General features: G+C 51.6%; 6 protein-coding genes across 7 annotated transcripts; 1 reads left to right on the top strand and 5 right to left on the bottom strand.

The window, feature by feature from the left end:
• Window positions 1-135: 135 nt before the first annotated feature.
• PV10_02247 lies at window positions 136-3,788 on the bottom strand. Of its 2 annotated transcripts, XM_016366539.1 has the most exons (3): window positions 2,964-3,788; window positions 2,032-2,783; window positions 136-1,929 (listed from the first exon to the last, which is right to left on the bottom strand). In XM_016366539.1, the coding sequence occupies exons 2-3, from the start codon at window positions 2,747-2,749 to the stop codon at window positions 854-856; spliced, it is 1,794 nt and encodes a 597-aa protein (XP_016226057.1). In that variant the 5' UTR covers window positions 2,750-2,783; window positions 2,964-3,788; the 3' UTR covers window positions 136-853. The 2 variants fall into 2 exon arrangements, with proteins under 2 accessions (XP_016226057.1, XP_016226056.1); XM_016366538.1 differs by having other exon boundaries at window positions 136-2,783.
• Window positions 3,789-7,613: 3,825 nt separating this feature from the next.
• On the bottom strand, window positions 7,614-11,933 carry PV10_02246 (uncharacterized protein). Its single transcript, XM_016366537.1, has one exon. It carries the CDS (start codon window positions 11,735-11,737, stop codon window positions 7,805-7,807), a length of 3,933 nt encoding a protein of 1,310 aa, XP_016226055.1. The 5' UTR covers window positions 11,738-11,933; the 3' UTR covers window positions 7,614-7,804.
• A 430-nt stretch (window positions 11,934-12,363) lies between these two features.
• Window positions 12,364-13,596, bottom strand: PV10_02245 (uncharacterized protein; the record flags this gene model as incomplete). Its single annotated transcript, XM_016366536.1, has 3 exons — window positions 12,364-12,492; window positions 12,550-13,374; window positions 13,430-13,596. The coding sequence occupies 3 exons, from the start codon at window positions 13,594-13,596 to the stop codon at window positions 12,378-12,380; spliced, it is 1,107 nt and encodes a 368-aa protein (XP_016226054.1). The 3' UTR covers window positions 12,364-12,377.
• Window positions 13,597-14,861: 1,265 nt separating this feature from the next.
• PV10_02244 (uncharacterized protein) lies at window positions 14,862-16,823 on the bottom strand. Its single transcript, XM_016366535.1, has one exon. It carries the CDS (start codon window positions 16,163-16,165, stop codon window positions 15,242-15,244), a length of 924 nt encoding a protein of 307 aa, XP_016226053.1. The 5' UTR covers window positions 16,166-16,823; the 3' UTR covers window positions 14,862-15,241.
• Window positions 16,803-18,664, bottom strand: PV10_02243 (uncharacterized protein). The gene is made up of 4 exons (XM_016366534.1): window positions 18,170-18,664; window positions 17,805-18,088; window positions 17,529-17,751; window positions 16,803-17,477 (listed from the first exon to the last, which is right to left on the bottom strand). The coding sequence occupies exons 1-3, from the start codon at window positions 18,411-18,413 to the stop codon at window positions 17,698-17,700; spliced, it is 582 nt and encodes a 193-aa protein (XP_016226052.1). The 5' UTR covers window positions 18,414-18,664; the 3' UTR covers window positions 16,803-17,477; window positions 17,529-17,697.
• A 574-nt stretch (window positions 18,665-19,238) lies between these two features.
• Window positions 19,239-20,438, top strand: PV10_02242 (uncharacterized protein). The gene is made up of 2 exons (XM_016366533.1): window positions 19,239-19,553; window positions 19,616-20,438. Exons 1-2 carry the CDS (start codon window positions 19,479-19,481, stop codon window positions 20,138-20,140), a joined length of 600 nt encoding a protein of 199 aa, XP_016226051.1. The 5' UTR covers window positions 19,239-19,478; the 3' UTR covers window positions 20,141-20,438.
• The last annotated feature ends 2,022 nt before the right edge of the window (window positions 20,439-22,460 follow it).

Genomic DNA, 22,460 nt, shown 5'->3' with positions numbered 1-22,460 from the left:
TGCATCTGCCATATAGGGTAGTAAGACCATGCTAATGGCAAGACTTCCCTGCCATATCGACATTGCCTCCTTTTCCCACTCAAAAAATCACTATCACGGCGGATCACAGTCAATCACAGGGATAAAGGAGGTCAGGTAAAGCTTCTCGACGTTTCATCACACAAAATAATAATAAGTAGACCCCCCTCCACATCTCCGCCGACAGGAGCAACTCGACAAAGCCCCGCGGCTTGACCCTCATCTTTTCCTACTCTTGTCCATCGCATGATCGGAACCGACGTATCCCCTTTATTCGTCGGGCTGATTGCTATTGTACATATACACAAAGTTGAATTCCAACTTGATCCATTACCCATATCCCATTTCAGGCACACGTCGTTGGCCAAATTCTCACGGCGTCCACGGCGTCAACGTTTCCTCATCTCTTGCTGTCGCATTTAAATCCAGCCAACCTCATAGAGAGCATGTGATTGCATCAAGAATGTCTTATGGCGAGACCTAGATACAATTGCTGACTTGGGTTGAACCGTGGTCGTGTTTTCCGGGCATCGCCCTTTCTTACTCCCACCAGCTCTTGATTTCAGTGCAACGGCACCAAATCTCACTCGCCCTCAACGCCAAATCCAAATATTGTTGGCGATAGAAAAACTGGGTATCTGTAACATAATACAGGTCAAATGCGACAATTAAACAGAGAGGTTTGGCCGGTACAAAACCCCATGCTCCTGCTTTTACCCATGCTCGAATTTGAGTCAATGTATATATCAAGCTCCATTTTCTCCGGCTGTTCTTGCCCTTCATGCATGAGGTCAGAAAGTTCCAGCAACCGGCACCAAGTAGCCCCCCACAGATGCTAACCGGTCCTGGGCTGGTGGTTGGATGTTGCAGCGCTCAGCTGTTGTTTGAGGGAATTGATCTCCTCTTGCATGGAATTCAATCGTCCTTCAAGATTGGTCACATAAGCCCAAATCCGATCATCCTTGGGGAACATCAGGTTAGCCCCTTCGCCACTACCATGGCCGTGGCTCGACAGGCTGTTACTGTGCGAGGATAGCGGACCACTGCCACCCATGTGAGTTGGGGGCCCACTGGGCTGAGTAGGGGGATGAGCGGGGCCTCCTTGGCTGGGCAGGGTATAACGCGCATCGGGCGGATTGAGACCTTGCGGCGGAGGAAGTTGCGGTGCGCCTGGAACACCCAGAGACCCAACCGGGCCGCTGCCACGATTGTATTGTTGCTGTTGGTGGTAGTGTGTCATGCTGGGTGACCGACTGTGATTCAAACCACCCTCCGATGGGCCTGGGCCAGATGACCTTTGCGTCTGGCCAGGTGAAAGTGGCTTGGGACTTTCAGTGATTGGATTTTGAGCAAACACAGGACCGGCCTGGCTTGCCGATCGGGAACCAGCCGTCGCCCCTGTCATTGGAGGATACTGACCAGGACCTCCTGGAGGCATGGCCACATTCGAGGGAGCGCTAGAAGGGTGGAAGCCGCTTCTGGGTGGGAAGAATGCTCCGGTCATCCCAGCAGGAGGCCGACCTTGAATGGGGGGATACGTACTAGGGATGCGTGAGGCGTGGTCTGGATCGTCCAAAGAATCATCTCCGGAGGGAGCCTGGCGACGGATAGTCGGCCGCCTTTCGCTGCCATCATCTTCATCCATGACGTCGGGTTCGTTATACATGACACCATCCATGGAATCATCCAGACCCTCATCGTCGTCCCCGCCAAAACTATCCAAACTGGCTCTCCGACCGGCACAACCACCGGGGCCCTTGTTGTGGCGAGCCAATGCGTCCCCCCGAGCGAATTTACGACCACACTTGGGACAAATGTGAGGTCGTTCACCGGTGTGCAACTTGGTGTGGCGTTTCAGATCATGCAGTCGGCGGAATCTGGATTGGCAGGTCGAGCAAACGTAGGGTTTTTCTTGGCTATGTGTTAACAGATGACTCTTCAGATTGTGATGACGAGTAAACTCGGTCGCACAGTAAGGACATCTATGCTTTTTGCTGGAAGGAGATCTTGTACCTTGTCGAGTGCCCGAGTGGGGCAAGCTGTTCCCACGTCTTGCGCCATCATTTCCCTGAGGTTGTAGCAGAGGTGCTGGATATGAGAACGCTTTGGTACCTTCGGTCGGTGAGGTGGAGCCTGCCTCGGCGGCATTCACGACTCTCTGTGCGGTTTCTTCCAAGGGAAGTGGGCTGCCGACGGTGGTGGTAATACCTGTGGCGCCAGCGGCGCTGTCTAATGTACCGACGCTCGACAGACTTGTTGGGCTGGTTTGGAGGCCATGGTTCTCATTTGATACCCCAGCCTCTGAGGTAGCTGGTGCAGTGGTTGCGGTCTGTTGGATGCTCTCCACCACTTGAGTGAGAGGCTCACTGATGGTGGTTGTGGGGTCAGGTGAGCGAACAGGGCTTGCAGTCTGAGCTTTGCTCACGGCATTTTGATCTTCACCCATGAGAGAATGTATGGCCTGGCGAGCGGGGTTTGGGCTGACTCCCGTCGAGGCCGGAGCAGGCTGCGTTGACGGTTTAACGGCCTCTGCGAACGCGGCGGCAGCAGTCAGCTGGGGAGGGTCGAGTCGCGGTCTCTTGCCAGGTCGCCCCGACTCGTCCAAATCGCGTGATGACTCGAGCGGTGTTTTGGCAGGATTTTGGGGGGGACGGTCTGGCTTCGCAAAGGTGGGAGTCGTGGGCCTGTCGTCCTGCGTAGGACTTGTCTGGCTGGTCAAGGCTTCAGCCATCAACAAGAGAAAGTAATGAGAGGTTTAAGAGAATCTGTAGTAGGTGTCTGCATTAGTAGCGTTCGTCAAGCAATAGTAGAGACCGAAGCCGCACCACTATGGGGGTTCGTCGAGAGACTGATGGGACAATGTTTGAGAAGGATGGATACAAAATAGAAATCAAGGCCGCCGTGGAAGACGGTATGGCCCAGAGGAGCGGAATGTCTGGTCGTACCTTGTGGATGACATGAATCGAGAGGCGACGGTGGTTGAAGCTCGCAAGTGGGCTAGGAAGGTGATATTCTCAGCCTCGAGAGAGTGTACGGTGATATGGAGAGGAGAAATGTTACTGAGGTGATTGCGCAGTTATGTCTGCGTACAAGTCTTCTTGACAAAGGTTTTGGGGACCATGCATAGCATGATACTAGATATTGGAGCCTTGCAGATTGCGCGGGAGGTGCTCGTCGCTCGAGGCGAAACGGCTGACCAACTAAATGGGTTGATGACAATGATTGAGCGGCGACAGATATGTTTCCAGTAGATGGAGGCGGTGAGTGATTGGTCTGGGAGGGTTGGGTGCCTGGTTGGGATCGAGTAGAGGCCTGTTGTGAAGGTGCAGCACGACGATAGGTATGGAAAGAGCGATGGTGGAATACGTCGAGTGGGCGAACGAACGAGATGGGGCTGGGATGACGATGAGGGGACAGGTTCAATAGTAAAAAGAGTTGGATTGTGGCGTAGAAAGAACGGGCGCAGGCAGGGATGAGGGCGGGTGGGTGTGGCTCACAAAGACTTTTGGGGTGAATGGACGAGTAGTAGCACTTTGTGGACTTGATAGTTTGCTGGCAAAGCAAAGATTCGCAACAACGTCGAGTTTGCGCTGGCGACAAGAAGGCGAAGAGTGTAAGAGCGACACGGATGTAAGTGCCACAAGCTGGGGTGAAAAGCAGTGGAAGAAAGGCTTGCCTGGGTGGCTATTTGATGAGAAGAAGCGAGGCCGAATCTGGGAGGGTGACGAGAGGCTGAGTGGAGGAGCGGAACAAGTGGCAGAGGCGCTGAGGGCAGAAGCAGAGGGAGGCAGAGGGAGGCTCGTCACAGAATCAAGACGGGTATGTGTACGCTGGGTGCAGGTGCCAAAGTCGACCACTGCTGACCGGTGCGGGCGATGACTGGTCAGCCTGGACAGCCACGACGGGTCGAGTCTAACGTTGTGTGGCCGTGGATCTTTCCGCTTGACTGTTTACGAGCAAAGACTTGATCAGTAGTAGTGAGTGATCAACGCTGGAGGGACCGACCAGCGTTGGGGACGAGCATGGCACGAATGGACTGAGGATTCGTGCTGTTGCCAGCGCCTGAAGTGCCCTAAGGTGCCTGGGTTCCCTGGGAAGATACCTACGGTACTCCGTACTTGCTGGAGAAGAAAGAGCCGTAGCCACGGTTCCACTAGGCACTAATGACGGGGGAAGTGGCGCGGCCTTTCCACCTGTACCCTGGAAATTGTAATGACGTCCCTTCGCTGGCGCCTCAAGTTGCGGCTTGACTGGCACAACTGCCCCCCAGAGGCCCCCACTCCCCCTTGGACTTGAGGCTGCACTAGGCCCGGATGACCACTGGTTGGTTCAACGGTAGGTATGCAGCCCGCATATGACTGCCACGACTACTCAATAGGTCTGTGTGCTCATACGATAGATTGCCCGCACTGATGAATTATTGCAGACTGACACACTGGTCAATTGACTACCAGGCACCCCTCGAAGAATCAACCTGAGGCTCCAATAGTGTCCATTGTTGGTGTGCACCCATGTTCCAGGGGATCGTGGCGTGCGTGGCTCACTCGGCCTGGATTCGTCCGTGGTGGGGTCATGGGGTGTGTTTGTCTGACCCCAAGTGGAAGGCGGATGGTGACGGCATCACGGCATCGAGGAAGAATTCGTTGTTGGTGCCGGTCGAATAATGGGCGTTTTACAAGTAGAAGAGCGTCAGGTAAGTCGAGGCATCTCTGACAAGGCCAATAATAGGGCCAGCTTGAGGGGGTTTCTGGAGGAAGAGGAGAGGCGCAGGTCCTCGAGGCGTTGAGTCTCGACGGATAGCGACTACGCAATTAAGCTGTGAGGGCCGGTTGATGCAAGGATCGTGGCTGCTGTCAGAGGTAGAAGTGGCGCCCCAAGGAAATCTTGGTGCACTGGATTGGGCAAGACAAGGTTCTCAGGTGAAGCCTCCCGCAACCAACTTCTAAGTATGCGCATTAATACGGAGTATTTTGGGTAGGTCTCCAATAAATAGCGGACCTGGGGCATCGACTAGATCAATCCTTCGTGTGGTTTCGACACGTCTTGTTCACTAGAATTACTATTGTGACAGCAGCTTTCATTTTCTTTTGATCAGGGCCACAATGCTCAAATCGGCGATATGCATAGCTACTCCACAGATCCTAGGAAACTGGCGAAAGCGCTTCGCCGTCCTTGGTTCAATGGCAAACGCCCTCCCAGCCAACACTGTAGCTTGTATGTAAAAGGCCTTCATTATAAATCCTAGCATTCAAACAATTCAATTGAGCCATCACCTGCTTAGGTTATTGTCCTTGATAATCAAAATCTACGCTGGCTACACTGGTCCCCCAAAAAGTATTTACGGCGTATGCATGCCATGTCATTGTTGGTGGCTGGTGGTGTTTGGTATTGGACCCATCCATCGTATTTGGACGCCAGGTTCCTGGGACTGTGGCTACGCTGTACCACAGAGTTTGGTGGATGACAGTTGATGAAGCGTCTCCCTATCTAAGTTATATTACTCCGTATGTACGGAGTTGTGTACCTGCCTAAGGAATGTCTATGGGGAGGCACTTGCCACATCAGTCGCATACGTCGTTCTTTCTGTTTCTCAATTCAGTCCACTGTGCCTGCATCATAAAGTAATAATAATTCCTCCCTACTGTTTCGAAAGACGCTGGTGTGTGTTCGTCTCTCCACCAATTTTCTCTCACAGATGATACGCGTCACCTGCTGACTTGTCGACCTCCACTTCGATAGCTAAGCCCACCTAGGGAGCCACAATCTCCATTCGGCATTCAACCTTGGCTTTGAACTTACCTACGCGAACGCCTACCTGTTCACCTCGACAAGGCGGCGTCTGAGCACTTGAGCGGCACGAACGGTCACGGATGGCTTTAGCGGCTCAACAGGATGAGCAACTTATTTAGCTCATGGACGAATCATCTGGGAAATGCCTTCCTCACCTCACCTCTTTTTATTTGGCATCACCCAACTTGTCGTCAAGCTTACCTGTGGGCCACCGCCGAGGCTGCCCCCCCGGTGCATGCCCCAGGCACTCGGGTCTTAGGTATCCAGGCGCAGGGAAGTTTCAGGTGTGGCTGAAGCTGTATTCGACTGAAACTGGTGACTGGCACAAATGACCAGCTTTTAGCTCCAACTTTCTGCACCAATCGCCTCCACTCTACACCTTGTCATCACTCGATCTCACACCTTCTATCCTGATCCAACCCCAACAGCCTCATACCTCACTTTGTCCTTGAGTACTCGGTGAAAGCCACTTGCTATGTCATTGTCTTTCCTGTCTGACCCTGGCAGTCTTGGTCACCAATCAACTCCCAACTCGTGGTGACCCTTGGGATCCGCGACGAGCGTGGCTGAGGGTTTGTGTCTGAATGACTGGTCCATACTCTACAGTACGAGCACAGCAGTATGGAGTTGCATGGGCAGACCTGTTGCAATGCCATTTGTCTCAGCTAGCCTGATCAATTCAATCCGCCCTGGAAAACCAGGCGTCCAAGGTAAGAGGCAGAAGGTAGGTCTCGAAACACAGCAATAGTCATGCCTTGGAGTTCACTGTCGTTCCACTGCGCTCTCAGGGTCCTAACAGCCCGCGCATGCCCCGTTCATCAGAACCCTGCTATACAGAACCATTGTGAAACCTAAGACGACTAAACCCGATCACAACAGCTGTGTAATGAAGAATGAATAGTAGTAACTCGATCCAAATAAGCCACTAACTACGTCACCCGATGGTTTTTAGAAAGCCTAAATGTATATGGGCACGAGCGTGTTTTGGTCAGACGGAAACTATTAGCTTGGGAGAAGTTAGAACCCGTCGACCGAAAACCAGGAATCCACATCTATCGAGAGATGAAGGCCAGCACCGACCCGAATAGATGTAGTGCGAATCGAGCATTTAATCTGTCCCAAACTACAGGCAGTAGAGGCTCACAAGGATACGCACAGGCAACACCCGCTCCAATAACAAGCACGCGATCTACAAACGCTTTGTCCTGCAGATCCTGCGTCAAAGAACTACTCCGTATGGTTTGAATGGTCTGGAGTACTCGGTAGATCTTGCGCCATGATGGGACGGTCGCTGACCGGAATGTTCAAAGCGTCATGTCATCCGTGAACTGGTCGTGACTACTGGCAGGATACACGGGGCGATGCGAATGTGAACAAGGATGAGTGATGATAGATTGATCATATCTGATCCGATCCACGATGTGGTGGCTTTGACACTCGCCACAGTGACGTTGAGTTTTAAAACTCAAAATAATCACCGCCACATGACATGACAGAGGGAAACGGAAGTAGGAACCGCTTCATTTACATCCTCATTCTCATCCTTATCCACATCTTCATCCTCATAGCTTGATTGTTGGTCACTGGCTCCGGAGTAGATAGGTACTAGCCTGGAGTGGCATTCAACATTCTGGGTACACCAGATCTATCTGTGTGGGATCTAGTTTCCTGGTAATTCTGGCGCGAGTCAGCAGCATGGAGACGGTAGATAAAGAAACAGGCCAGAACAAATTGGACTGGCCCCCTTTGTTTGGATACGACTCTCCACGTGGTCTGGTCGTAGTAGGTCTTCGGAACTATATCCATGGCATGGAATAAAATTAGCGTATTCAATTATCAAGTATCAATCGGGTATATCTCAGTCCAACTGTCTCAACATAAATCCAAATAGACCTCCATTGAATCACAACCCTGTGCACGCACCAAGTTGTGGCCTTCAGCAACTCCAAGACAAACGTAATAGAGGTGGACAGGTCGTTATTGACAGTCGTCGGCCTCACGCCGCATTCCCCGGGTCGACACTGGCATTCCTCTGCTTGGCCGCCTCAAGGGCTTTCCTCATGCGCTCCTTATGCTCAGAATCTTCACCTTCCTCCGTCAAGATTTCTTTGATCAAAGTCAAAACCTCAGTCGGGCCCTTGACAACCGAGCTGACTCTGGCATTCATCTCCTCCACCAGCTTGGTGTCCTCTTTTTTCTTCTCGCTTTCCAGCTTGCTGTAGGTCGCCTTGTCAGCATTGGCGACACGCGCTTCCGCCACCGACACCCCATAGTCAGACTCGTTCAGAAGAACATCTGCTTCATTTGAGAGAGCTAGAAGACGACGGGAATCTGTAATGACCAGGTTCACAGTCTCCTGTGCAAGATCCAACAAATCTTTGACACCGTCTTTTTCCAACATCTTCTCCGTGGCCGCCTTGTCTGACTTCCCTATGGCTCTCTTGATATCTTGTACTTTGACCAGAAGGTCGTCCACAAATGTCTGATTGTCACCTAACCCTCGAACCGTTGCACGATCAAAGGAATCCATCAATTTGTTGGCTCGGCTATCCCGAGCGCGGGCCTCGTGAAGCACTTGCATCTTCTCGGCCGTGGCAAACTCAGAATCGAGTTTCTTAACCCCGGCCGTGTCACCGTTGGTGTAGAGCACCGTCAACTCGAGATGCTTCCGTCTTCTTTCCCTCTCCACGTGAGCTTCTGCAAGCTTTTGGTGCCGAACCTCCAACTTGTTGAAGAGGACCAGAACACAGCTCATAACATCGCTCATTTTCGCACGTTCATTGGCCAATCGCGGATTTGCAGCGAACCAGTGACTCACAGCCTCACTACTCATGTCCAGTAGATCGATGGCAAGAGTATGCGCCGTTGTCAGCTCTGCAATCTCTCTTTGAAGCGTATCAGTGACTTTGTTGAACACCTGAGTGGTGAATGATTCCAATTCCTCTTGATTCTCACGGTACCGTCGCTCGGCCTCACCGAGTTTGAAGTCTGCCTCTAGCTCCCCAATATCCGCATAACCAATCTCATTGTCATTGAAGAGTGCGTCGATATGCGCTTCCGATTCCTGCTGCCTGGCTTGTCTTTCGGCGTCCTGTTGCTTGCGCACCTCGCGGTTTGTACGATCCCATTCCACGACCGCGGCATGAATGAAACCGAAATCATCGTGGATGCCATCAATTTTGGCGCGAATCATCTTTAGCTGTGGATGATTGGGTCCATCGATGGGTGTAGCAGGAATGGCCTCGGGCGGGAGGACCGATCGTAGGTTTCCAACCGCTTTTCTCATAGGATCTTCAGGGATTGGGGCGTTCACAGGAGTGCCAATCCTTACAGACATGGGCGGAGGTCCCCTCAGATCCGGCGCTGCAGTTCCAGGTCTTATAATATCTGGCACCAGACGAGATGACGCTGGTGTTTGCTTCCTGACAGCCATGCTCTGTTGCCTGATCAGGCCGATGAAAGCCTCTTCGTGCTCCCTTCTTCCACCAGCTGATTTCGGCCGAGAAGGCGCAGCGAGCGTATCGATAGCCATCAATCGCCCCGAGTCCACCACTGAGTTTCTCAAGCTCGAGTAGGCTTTATCTGCTGGTTGCAATGTCTTCGGCTTCTCGTCCTGCACTGCTGAGTTGTAACGGAAAGGTGTATAAGCTGGCCTGGGAGGTTCGAACTTGATTGGTTTACTGGGCTTGTTCGTTGCAGAGGAACTTGGGGCGGATGAGGGAGGTGCCATTTCTGGAAGCACAAGAATCGGGGCATTGACGCCTGGCGAGGGAGGTCCAGGCATCCGATAATCTTCTATCACCATAGGAGCGTTAATGCTTGGGGATAGGGAACCATCTGCGCGTCCAGGCAAAAAGACCTGGGTTCCAAGAGGTCCCGTGTGACCAGTATGAGGCAATGTAGTTTGGTTTGTCAGCTGGCTCACTTGATGAGGCTCGTGAACATTGGCATCGCCCTGGGCGTGGACAGCCCTCTGGGGTACCCTTGGCCTCCCGCCCGGACTGTACTCTCCTTCTTCAATTCCATTTGAGCCAACCATCACAAAAGATCCATCCTTTGATCCAGGCCGCTCCTCTACAGTAGACTTTGTTTGCAGCTGAGTCAAAGGTGGCGGCCTTGCAGGAGAAGGTGCTCGCTGAGTAGTTGGCATTGTAACTTGTGGCGCAACGCCTTCGTTCACGGCATGCCCGTTAGGTGCTGTTGCCGCTGTTGCTTCTTCTGCTGTTCCAGTGGCGATTGGCACAGCTTCTCGCTGTGACTTTTGTTCTTGTCCAACGCTATGAGCAGAGGCGGGTCCGTCGCGTTTTAGTGTGTCGATCGCTTTACTGACATCAGCTGGCTTGACATTGGCAGGCAAGGCGGCTTGGATGTCGGCAAGGCTTGCAGCTTTCTTCACCTCTTTCACCACATTGGGCAGCTCAACACCGTAAAGTAGGCTTCGTAAACGCAGCTCCTTGTTGACAAAAGACTGGAAGATGTTGAACTTGTCTTCGTCGGTGCTTGCCGCAGACTCTTTAGCGAGCATTGCAGCGTATCTCTTGAGAGATGCTTTGAATTCAGGCTCCAGGTCTCCGTACTCGTCCACTACTCTCACAGTTGGAGTGTTTTCCAAAGAAACATCACGTGCAGAGTCGCGAGATCCAGGGCGAGCCGCGTTTTGATATTGATGACGTGGGTGTAGAGGGGCAGTCCACGCCTGGACGACACTATCGATGGTAGTGGATTCATCAGTAGCCACCATGGAGTTACTCTGCTGCTGGGCCAATGTCCCTGAAGGGCGTTCTTCCGCGTGCTGTCGAAAATCAGGCTTCGGAGCCGGTGGAGGCTCTTGAGGCTGATGGGCGGTCAATGGACTTGCAGCGCCAATCTCAACTGGGCCAGCCGGGTGGACAATATCTATCTGAGGCGCCTTTGTGGGAGCTGAGACAGTCGGTGGGGGAGGCAGAGGGGGGGACACAGGTGCCTGTAGTTGCGGAGGAGCATTGGAGATCATATGAGAATTCCCAAAGGGCTGTACGCTTGGGGTGGTGGGAGTGTCGGTGGGAGGGCTGCTGGCATAATGCTCCCAGTCGGACGGTCCACCATAGCCCAAGGCAAGGGCGGAAGATTGTTGGGCAACAGAATTTGGGACTGTATTGCCTTGCGTCTGATGGGCCCAATAAGAGCTCGATGCCTCAATGGGGGAGACCAACGGGGCATCGAGGGTCGCGCCCATTTGGGGTTGTGTGGTGGATGGGTAAGCCGGCGCGGACGCTGTGGGATTCTGGGACCCCCATTGACTTGGTACCTGGGGATCATACTGATGTGTAGGCGCGTGGTGGGAATATTCTTGGTGAGGAGTATTTATACGATTGTATGAAGGCTGGCTTTGGGCTTGAGCCTGAGTTTGATACTCGATTGGTCGCGGGGGAGGGGGAGGTGGTGGAGGGTCTATGCTTGATTGTTGGGTGGGAGGGTTTTGATTGTAGGGATCGCTCCATGAGGTATTGTATTGGTGTGATGGGGGTTGATGGAGAGAAGAGGAGGGTTGGTATTTTGAATAGTTCAATGCAGGATCAGGCTGGGGACTGACTCGACCAGAGGCACTGTCTGGTCGTGGTGGCAGAGGAGGTTTGGGCTCCAGCTGCTGGCCTCCGAGGCCTTGATTATATCGTACTCCCCAGGCCGAGGTGTCATAATGACCAGAAGAGGAAGGGGGCGGCGGCAGTGGCGGACCAAAGTTGGAAGATCCAAATGAATGATGAGGAGAGGTCGGGGATAACGGGTGCTGCTGTTGGGTCGTTGGCGGTGGAGGAACGGATTGCTGCTGTTGCTGGAGTCGAGGATCAGCCCATCCTCTCCGGGGCGGGGCTTGCCATTGAGGCTGAGGCGGTCCTGGAGTATGCTGTTGATAGTTGTAAGGAGGGTTGTTGTTGTAAGAAGGATTCATGGCGGCGCTGACGTTGTTTCACGGCTGCGATGGGCGGGCAGGCGTGAGGTTGTGTCATGCGCAGGTCGCACTTGCCGTTGCAAATTGCAACTATTACACTGAGATGGCAGTTGGGCAAGAGCGACTGCCACTTGCACCCTCCTTCCACAGCTGCGCGACGAAAATATCAGACGCAGTGCGATGTCGTGCGTCTTCGCAGTCGAGGCGGTTATCCTTTTGATTCTTCAAGCTCAGGTGCCTATCAACGGACAATCAGTACTTAGCGAGAGTAAGTAAGTAGCGAGGACTCCACAAGCGCGCAAGGTTGAGCCAATTGGGGTAAATGCGGCTACTCGGGCTGAGTCCGCGCCCGCAAGTCTGCCTCTCATCCATTCAGCCTCGTGATGATTCCCAGGCCCACGCTTAGGCTCTTCTTAGATATACGCCAGCACTCATATATGCTTTGATCACTCATATATGCTTTGATTAATGTCTCACAGCCATTGGAAAGAACGGTTTATGATGGACTGATTTCTACATCTTGCTGACTTTTGAGTCTTGTAGAACTTTTGGATCCAACGGTCGACAGGTCAGCAGCAGCATTGAACCACAGTCACCGAGATCCACCCTCCGAACAACCAAAGGCCGGGGTACCATTCCACTATCCACTCAGATCTAGCACGACTCTGCCTTGCAGCTTGCCCTTATCCATCCTCTCGAAGACTTCTGTTAGTTTGCTCATCGGTTGAGTTTCAAAATGAGTTTTGACAATACCCCTGCGGCCAAGTTAGCTTCTTGTGATATGGGGTGAATGTTGGTGGAAATGTCCTTACCGTGCAGCCAGCTCCAATGTCTCCATGGCATCCTTGCGATTGCCCACAGCACTTCCAACAATTCTCAGTTCTTGTGCAAGTAGGGCTGCAGGGTTGGCTGTCTGGATTGGCTGTGATGCCCCTTCGGGGACACCAACGCAGACCAAAGTACCTCTGTAACGGAGGAAGGTCAGGCCCTGTGCATAGGCGACGTTGCTGGCTGTGCAGACAACAACAGCATGTGCACCGACGCCTCCCGCAGCACTCTTGACATCTGCCACCAGCTTCTTGGTTCCCTCATCGTCTCTGCTATACTTGGACAAATCGAGGAACACTTCCGCCCCGCATTCCTTGGCTAGCTGCTCTTTCTCTCCCATGTCGATGCCAATCATACGGAATCCAAAAGCTTTTGCACCAATCTGAAGAGCAAGATGTCCCAATCCGCCACCAGCTCCGGGAATGACGACCCAATCTCCCGGACGGGCACCCGTTTTAGAAAGAGCCGCATAGACAGTCACACCTCCACAGAGCATGGGAGCCGCAGCATCGCTGGGCAAGCCGTCTGGGATGGGAGTAACGTAGTTGGCGGGTCCCAGAGCATATTGCTGAAACGTGCCGGGTGTATAATATCCACTGATCTTGGCCGAGGTACAGCAAGCATCAGCTCCCCCTAAACAAGGAGTGCAATTCCCACAGGCTGCAGCAATCCACTTGATACCGACCCGATCGCCAATCTTGAGGCCAGAAGACTCTGTGCCTGGTCCTAGAGCAGCCACTTTGCCCACTCCTTCATGACCACCGACCTGTCCCTGTTGTGTAGGGGCTGGTAGCCATGCCCAAGAATTACTGGTCGTCTCGTCAGCAAAATGGATGCGTGTGCTCAGATTGGACAGCTACTCACCACATGACACCCATATCGGAATGGCAGACACCAGAATGCGTCAGGTTGATCAAGACTTCTCCAACGCCTGGCTTTGGGGTATCGATCTCTTCCAGCTTGGTGGAGATGGATCCAGGGTTGTCATATACCAAGGCCTTGTGCCTCGACGGTACCTGTACAGCTGCCATGATGTATGGAATAGATACTCAATTTTGCTAAGAGAGAAAAGGGCTTCCAGTGAACACAACACAGATCAATTGAAGAAAGAATAAAAGAGGAAGATGAAGGAGGAGAAGAGATTAAAGTCAAGAAAGCGGAGTCTTGCCCTATAGTAAAGGTCAAGGCGTAGAAGAGTGGGAATGCTTCTACCTATGTAACCGCCAGTTCATGATCACACTAGTACTACACTACACAACCATTTCCTCTCCGCATGGACTTTGTCGAACAGGGTATGACGAGATGGATCCATTGGAGAGTGGCACGGAAGATGTGTACGGAGTACGCGCATGATTGTGATTGCGGGGTTGAAAGAAAGGATGGATGCCTGCCTGAAGCTGGGTCTGGATCCGATGCCAAAGACGAATGACCCATCTCTGCACGTTCGAGTCAGTCATCACTACCTAGGTACACATACTACAAAGTCAACATGTCGACACGCTACAAAGTAATGCAAGGGTTTAAGGGTCCGAGGCGTCCGTCAGCTCAAATCAGGACACCCGTCTTGCCTTGTCAGCCTTATGTAGATCTGTGATTTGAGAATCGAGAATCGAGAATTGATCAACTGTAATAACATACATTATGCATTGACCTGCCTAGAGTACAATTGCCAAGTGGTAAGTACTAATGACTTGGTAGAGTGGATTACGGTAGACCGAGGGACGGTCGTCAGCGCCACGTTCCTTGTCCCTCGTCCCTCGTCCCTTGGAACAAAAGCGTACGAGTTGGGTCTTGATAAGGTGGATTGATAGAGGATGGAGGGCGCAAATGTCTACGAGTGAGTCGGTAGATACCTACGGGGGCTAGGTCATGATAGATCTAACAACTCTAACAAACGGCTGAGAGCCTCGGTAAATAGGCGAGGAGGGGCATTTTTTTTTACACTTTGAACCTTGGGATGAACCGCGGGGCATAACCCTGGTACCTCGAGTCGTGCCCTATCAGTTTGAGAGTCCCTGACAATAATGTCTACGTCGAGACCAGAGAGTCATGTACTACTTACTATGTACTACTCCTCTCGTGTGCGCATGCACACAGGAAAAAGTACTCCCCGGATCCCCCCCTCTCGTAACCCCCCTTTGATCCCACTCGCGACTGAGTGGTGATGGTGGACACTCCACCAAGGCACTGTTGCCGGTTTCGGGGATCCATTGACAAGTCGTTGATGAGTACACTGTGGCATGACCAATGCCTTGTGTGTCACGCAGAGACTGGAAGATTCTTGATGCCATGACACATTCTGGTTGCGTCTATCTACGGACTTATTCTTCCACACATGGTTCAATGGGAATGGTCTGGTCTTGATGAGAAACGACATCTACCAGAACCACCTTGACCAGAGTGTCCCATTCAAATTTGTTGGGTACTGTGACTTTCACACAACCAGTCCCCAATTGCCTTTGAGTATTATACTCATTGAAATGCCTCAGGTGATGTCTCTCAATTGGGCTGCTGCAGTCGATGAATAGAGATCGATTCAGTCATGAAGCAAGTACTGTGGGCTCCGGTGCTGCAAGGGAATTGTATCCTCTCGCTTCTCTTGAAAGACCATGATCCTTGGAGCTGTAAAAGGACATTACCATGATCTGGGTCCTTTCATTCCCAAGCTTTCCAGCTTCACAATTGTCCGACTCGCCTCCTGAACGCACCCAACTGTCCTATCTCCCGGGGCAATCTCATCGACACAGCGTCAACCCTTTGTCGTACCTTGTCACTTTGGAATGTCGAGGGCTCCTGTGTCTTTATGCTTTCAAGTGCTGACAACAAGAACTCGACTAACACTTGAGAGGGATCGTTCAATGGTGAGATCCTCTCACAAGCCCAACCCAACGCCGTCAGGAGACTGGACACAACTTCCTCTTCCCCCTCGCTTCGAAGATGGAAGTCCTCCACGGCTATTTTGACAAGGTGTTGCAGTGATTCCACCACCGGCTCCAGTCCAGGTCTCCGCTCCCTCTCATAAACTGGATGTCGCTCGACTACTGAACCGAACTGGGCAGCATCATAATTTTCGAAAATCTCGCCGAATCGTCGTTGGAGCTTTTCACCAAAGTGACGTACTCTTTCCACCGAGCTTTGTAGTCGGTTCAAGAAATTCCATCCGTCCTGATCATGACAACCCCAGACAAAAAGGGTCCCGAAAAGATCTTCTTGAATGGTCCATTCTGACGAGGGTCGGTGTTGCTGCTCCTCTGTGATGATTCTATCAATGTCCGGCCGGAACTCCGCACCGAGCTCTCGTCTGACAAATGTTGTAAGAATATCTTTGATATGCCACTTCCTCTGATCCAATGTGAGAGTAGAGAAGATGTCTGCCATTTGTCCTGTCCTGATGTGTTCAGAGATTTCAAAACAATTTGAGACCAATTTGTCCAAGTCATGAGAGACAATATATACCCATCCTTGGAGTGGCCCACCACCACCGGGCCGATCCATAGCTTTGTGCTTCGGAGCCAAAGATGCCTGGCCAGCACTTAGCGGCCGTGGCCGCAGGATGTTGAAGTAACGGTTGGCATATAAGAAGCGAACCAGCTTGGTCATTGTTGGCCGTTTGATGGAGCACTATCGCGATGACACGACCTCGCAATGCACGACGATAGTGCTTGCATGCTTCGTTAGTCTATCACTCGGAAGCATTCCCGGGAGTATTCTGAAGGCCACATGAATCATGTGGGACCGAAATGATGTGGTTGAGCTGGAGTTCAATTGCTTGACCAAGTCCATACCAATTCTGCTCAAACCGTCCCATTTAGGTATGGCTACCTGCATTGTGGTCCTGCTCCATGGTCCTCAGCGAGGTTGTCTTTTCCTGATGGTTGATTGTACAGTTCCCTGGTCGAGAAGTCGAAGCGAGCCCTGAGCAAGGATAACTCGGAATCTGAAGAGCTATGCCCGCTTTGTTCAAGTCACGCACGGCTGGCTGCATGACATGAGCTTCATGTGAAGGGATGATGGCCGAAAGGCAGCCTCAATCAACGCCACCGATGCACGGAAGCGCATTGCAGGTTGCCAAGTAGTGTATGTGCCGTTGTAGACGCATGAGGATCCAAAGCCCGGTATCTTGTTTGTTCGCCAGGGTCGTGTGGGTAACAAGTTAGCCTCATGGGCGGCAAGAGAGAAAGGGGCGGCCTGCCGGTCACGTGCGATGCGGGCGGCAAATTTGCCAATTCTCATTGGCCGACAACGAACCTCGAAAGGGCAACTTCACACCTTGTTTGTAGCAGACGTGAGTGATGAGTGCCTTCGAGATGGTGAAATGGGCCGCAGGAGGTCGCAGCCGATAGTCTCCAATGCGTGAACTCTGAAGGTCTATATCATGGCTTCCATCTTGTCAAATCACGGTACAGCGTTCGCAGTCAGAGCCTCCCCCACCACCTTAACTGCACTGCTAGGCGAACTCGGTCCACAAAGTGCAGCATTGTGGACGTTCTCAACCTAGATGCCAACCGAGATATGACGAAATGTATTGCTGAGTGTTACCAATGAGCCTACGCTTGCTGCCAAGGGTGATTGTTGAAGCAGATGCATAGGCCCCGTCCGGCTCATTCCAGTAGTGGCACACACATACGGCCGTCTGGAAGTTCAACCGTCGATAGTGTGAAAGAACGAACCCCCTATTCGCCCTATTCGCAACCGGTACTTTCAAGTTTTCTTGAACACGGCCGTATTCGTCCTCTGCCTGCCCCTAGCAAATACTATGCAGCGCCATCGGCAAGTCTGCAGTAATGATACATGCACCTTCTCCGCTGCATGGGGGAGATCTGCAGAGTACGAGGGATTGACAATATGCGCGGGATGGATGATTGCCGCAAGCCTGCGTGTAATACTGAGCATTTTGCATTGTGGAAAGATCCTTGGCACCGATCAGTAACGCGTAGGAGAGCGGAATTAGGTGTAGACATACGGGTCTAGCTGCCGTGCTACATGGATCCCGACGTGATATCATCATTGATTGAAGTTATGCAGATGAGTGACCAGAGCTTTGGAACGTAGGGGAGGCGTTGACAGCAATCTAAACGAGGTGAAATTGATACTATCCGGGTGATGTCTGCCACTTGCAAGATGGTGGACGATCATCCTTTCTCGATGGCAATGGACAATGTAAGGATAAACATGGAGAGAAGGACCTAGGCAGAATGAATCATTAAGGTCTTGCGAGACAGCGAACATCATTACTTACAAGGGTGGCCATGGTGCCAGCAACCTTGAGCTCCCACCCACCAGCAACAGCATATCCCCGAGCCATTGAGTTCTGAACTCGAAGGAATCTGACAGCTCCAAGAATGGCCATGACCATCGCAGCAACGTGGCAGATGCTGGAAAGCGGCACGCTGACGACGAAATAGCCCAATGTGAGATTTGGAGTTGAGCTATGCTGGAGACGCATAAGTTGGGCAATGATGACGCCGAGGATGGCAAAAGCCTGGCCAGTGCGAAGGTAACCAAGAAAAGTTCTTTCGTTTGCTGAGTACTCGAGTTAGCCAACATGTTACACAGGCATGGAGTCGGTCAATCAATGTTGCCGCTCGAGGAGCCGAAAGTTACCTAAATGATCTCGACAATCAACATGAGGAACAGCCATCGATATGTGTCTGTGCCAGAAGCGGGAGAACTTGCTAGGATGGTTGCCCGTGGCATTGACGGGGGGGTAGTTGTTGGCAGTGTTGATGTCGAGTTCCAGGGCCTCTTGTTCCGACGGATTCGCCAACGAGCTAGAACGAGGTGGTGTATGGAGCTCTGGCTCTGGCTCTGGCTCTCTTCGGCCGGGGCTACGCTTGACATTGACCATTTTCCAAGATCATGAAATTGTTTCAAGGAGAAGTAATGGTGGTATCTTTGGGCTCTTGGATATAGCTCTCCTGATCTCCATGTAGCTGGAGCTAGGTGGTGGGATGGTTTGACGCGAGTACAATCTTTAAACAAAGCCAGGCCAGGCCAAACCTTTTTGACGGAGGGCTGAAGGTCTCCCGAGTGATTAAGAGTCAGTCTTGCTGTCTCTTAATTCTTGATTGAGGTTGTGTGAGGTTCAATTGATTTTTGATACCTCAATTCCTGGTATTGGGAAGGCACGATATTTGGAAATTATTACTGTTATTATTAGGGAAGGTGACGTGTGTCTACACGTGACTTATAATCACTGCCACGTGACCTGAATCCCAACACGTGATGGAGCCAAGGTCCAATCCTGGAGTTCGCCCGGTACCACAATTCAAGGCGCCGGAGAGTCAGAGTCCACCACTCCCGCCTAAGGGCCGAGGGGCTTGAGCCTAGAGCCTAGAGCCTAACGGCTGTTGCCATGGACCGATGTCAAGTTCTCTGGGCCTTTTGGGCCTTTTGAGCGCTTTTACACACGTGCCTGTACCTAAAATGCCATCTCTCCCAGTGGCACAATGCCTAACTCCATCACTAAGGAGAGCTGCACAATGACGGCACCACCTTGGGACCTTGATTCGCTTGTTAATCGGCTCTTATTTGTTGAATTTCTTTTGGGCGCCTCTTTACCAGCCACGAGGATTTTGATGCAAGTCTTGATTTGATGCTTCATGCCCCCCAACCGGCGAGAACTCGATCGTGAAGCGTAATCTTGTTTTCTTCCCAACCCCCTCTTCCTCTTGTTGGCCTCGACGCCGACTCTTAAACCTTGACCCAGCTCCATTCTCTGCGTCACTCCTCGTCCATTTGTACATATTTCTTCCTGCCACGTTCCAGGGAAAACTCCCGCCTGGTCCATCCTCCGGTCCTCGGTCCTCGCCATTTTTCCCACGTGTGCGACCCCGCAGCGTCGGGGCCATCAAGTGCACCGTACCCTCAACACTGGGTCTATCCATAAACCTTTCAATCAACGTCGGTCAAGATGATCGGAGGATTCCTCTTCACCAGTACTAGGATCTTCGAGATCGTCACTCTTATCCCCATCATTGGGATGCTGGTATGTCACAACATGGAACCTTGGTGACTCCATACCGCCTGGGTTACTGACGAGAGCTGCAGTCATGGTTCGTCAATGGGTTCAATCAAAACAACCAGCTCACTCCCAACTTCATCCTCGTCCTCTTCATCGTCTCGATCCTAGCCTGCGCATGGGCTCTTGCGACCCTGCTCCGCTTCAGCTCGACCCGACGGAATGCGCTTTTTGTCGCCTTCATTGACCTGTGCTTTGTCGGTGGCTTGATCGCTGGAGTCTACTACCTGCGAGGCATTAGTGGAGCCAACTGTTCCAACTTCTCCTCTGGTTCCATCTATATCAATCTTGGTCCATTTGGCTTCTTTGGGCGCAGCAGCGGGTCCTCGTGGGCGGTCAACGTCAATAGGAACTGCGCCATGCTCAAGGCTTCGTTTGCCTTAGCAATCATCAACATTATCCTCTTTTTCTGGACATTTTTCTTGGCCCTCTTCCTGCATCGTCGTAATAGTATCAAGGAAGTCAGAAGGACTTCGCGACACAGCTCCAGGCGCGGTCATAGATCTCGCTCAGGATCGAGGAGGGGCAGTACCCGTCGCAGTGTCTACGTCTAAGGTCATGTCGAGCGTCAACTGTTCCATCTCAACAACGATGCGTCTAGCGAGCACACATATCGGAGCTTTACGAATTTCCTTGCACTCTCACAGTGCGTTCTTGATCTTCGTTTAAGAACAATGTCTAAGTATTTGAGCGATCTGTTTATTTGTTCCCTTTTGGGGAAATCATTTGGTGATGTACCGCTGCTCAGCGCGGTATCAATGAGTTGGAAAGGCAATGAGATGGTTGGAAATGAGGGGGAAAACGCCATGATCACGACCCCAGACAAGAAATAAAATCATGATTTACATGTTCTCTTAATGTTCCATGCGCGCATACTGTTTCCGTGACAATAGCGCGACGTGGTGAAGGAGTAAGCCTTCACTGTGTCCACGATGGCTTTTGAGATCATTCGAATTGACGAAGAGCTTGGGGCAGGATTCTGGGGTGGTAATGTAAGGTAAGGTACATGTCCTCAAGAAGATGCTAGCACCAACTTCATGTTCAAGTATGAGATGACTTCGAGCGAGGGTACGCAGTAGTTCCTAATCTTGGGACTTCTTATTAATGTACAGCATCACTTTCGACAGCCTACGGCTAAAGAGTGATGTCACTACTCAAGTCGGTGTAACCTTCCTACCTTCGAGTCCATACTCTGAGTGATGCAGGAAGCACCGCAATGATTCCAGAAAGGATCTTCACGTTTACGATCAAAGAGCCAAAACATTGAAAGTGGACTCTTGGCCCGTCCTAAATGAGGTGCTACACTTTATCGAGTCCGCCAGCTGGGCATGGCATGGCATGGCATGGCATTCATCACCATAAAACCGGATTCCCGAGCCGAAATTTCCAAAAGAATGAGATGGCATTCTCCTTACCCCGGAGCCGGGCTTGAAAAGGCAGCCATTTCTTTCTCTGCCGCCGTCGCCTAGACTAGATGGGACCCAGTAGCCATGGCATACCGATGTTGTAGGCCGAGTCGCGTGAAATGTACCTCACGAGCATACTGATGCGCATCAACAGCCCCAGGATCTGTGTATCATCGCATGGTGTAGGCGAAATTATCTCATGCCTTACCACATGTCCTTGGTCGTGCCTACACTACGTCCGAACCCCCCGTGGCTGTCCTGTACAGCAAAGTATCTACAGTAGTTGAGCAAGATCAATGTTTTCATTTTCGAGGTCAGACAAGATCGAAAGACGAGGCTGTGAATTTGTCGAGACTCTAATTATCGTTGTGTGAAGGGAGAATGCTAACAGCGTATATTTGGCTGCATATTATATCATCACAATCTATATCCTCGTACATACATACCAGAGTCATGGACTAAGTAGACCAACTCGATCCGGTCGGCTTATCCCGAGTGAACTCTTCAGTGCCAATGAGCAGTCTGCCGGTTCATCCAAGGTATTTCCAGCCAAACATTCAAAATCTCAGCCCTTACGTACATACTCGACATATAATTTATCACACAGACGAGTAGATCAGTTAGTAGGTAGTAGGTGCTCGTCGTGTCACGTCGATCGTATTGTCGCGGAACTGGTGCTACTTGCCACCGGGTCAATAATCACCGTGGCACAGAAGAGATGTAACATCGGACGGTAATGTTGATTTTAAGCGAATCCCTTCTTCTCCTCTCTCTTCCCCTTCCTTTCGTGGGGGGGTTTGGTGTTGATAGAAGTGGGGTTTGGGGGAGCAAAGGGGGGGAGGAAGGGGGGGCCGAGGGGCTTGTCCCACGGGCAAAGACGGCGAGACAAATTTCTTGCACTTGTCTCGAAAGTGGGGAGTGCCGTGGTAACGCCATTCATCTTCTTTTAGTCATTTTCACAGATTGCTATTACCAGACATGGTAATGGTAGTGGTGGTAGTTGTCGCATCGTCTGCAGAGATGAGATGCAGCATTTCTTCACCGCCTTCCGTGTGGCGTAAACTCGGGAGTAATGCCTTACATAGCTTTCTACTGTATACGCCACGAGCATCACACGTGCCTCTTGGAAAGTGTGGTGGTGGACGCTAACGGAGAGCAAGGAATAATCGTAGACGAACAGGGCTTGGAATGGGTCATGATAGGTAGAGTACTATGCTGCAATACACTATTGCAATGTGCATCGATGTCTGGACAAATACTTCATTTTTACTGCGTTGCAAGACGTTCAATTTTTGTCAAGGAAGCACTTGGATAGTTGGCTATAGACCAGTAAAATCGAGGAATTGCTTTAGACAATATTATATGGCCCTTGTTCACCAACTGAGAAACATCTTCTTGACACAGATTCTGCGTGCATCATATTGATATCTCAAGAAATGTTGCTCGTCCCAATCTCTGAATTTGCGGG

The sequence above is a fragment of the Exophiala mesophila genome (assembly GCF_000836275.1).
Source record: "Exophiala mesophila strain CBS 40295 unplaced genomic scaffold supercont1.2, whole genome shotgun sequence".
Classification (NCBI taxonomy): Eukaryota; Fungi; Ascomycota; class Eurotiomycetes; order Chaetothyriales; family Herpotrichiellaceae; genus Exophiala; species Exophiala mesophila.
Note: the sequence above shows the minus strand (reverse complement) of the source record. Positions and strands in the feature narration are given on the sequence as shown.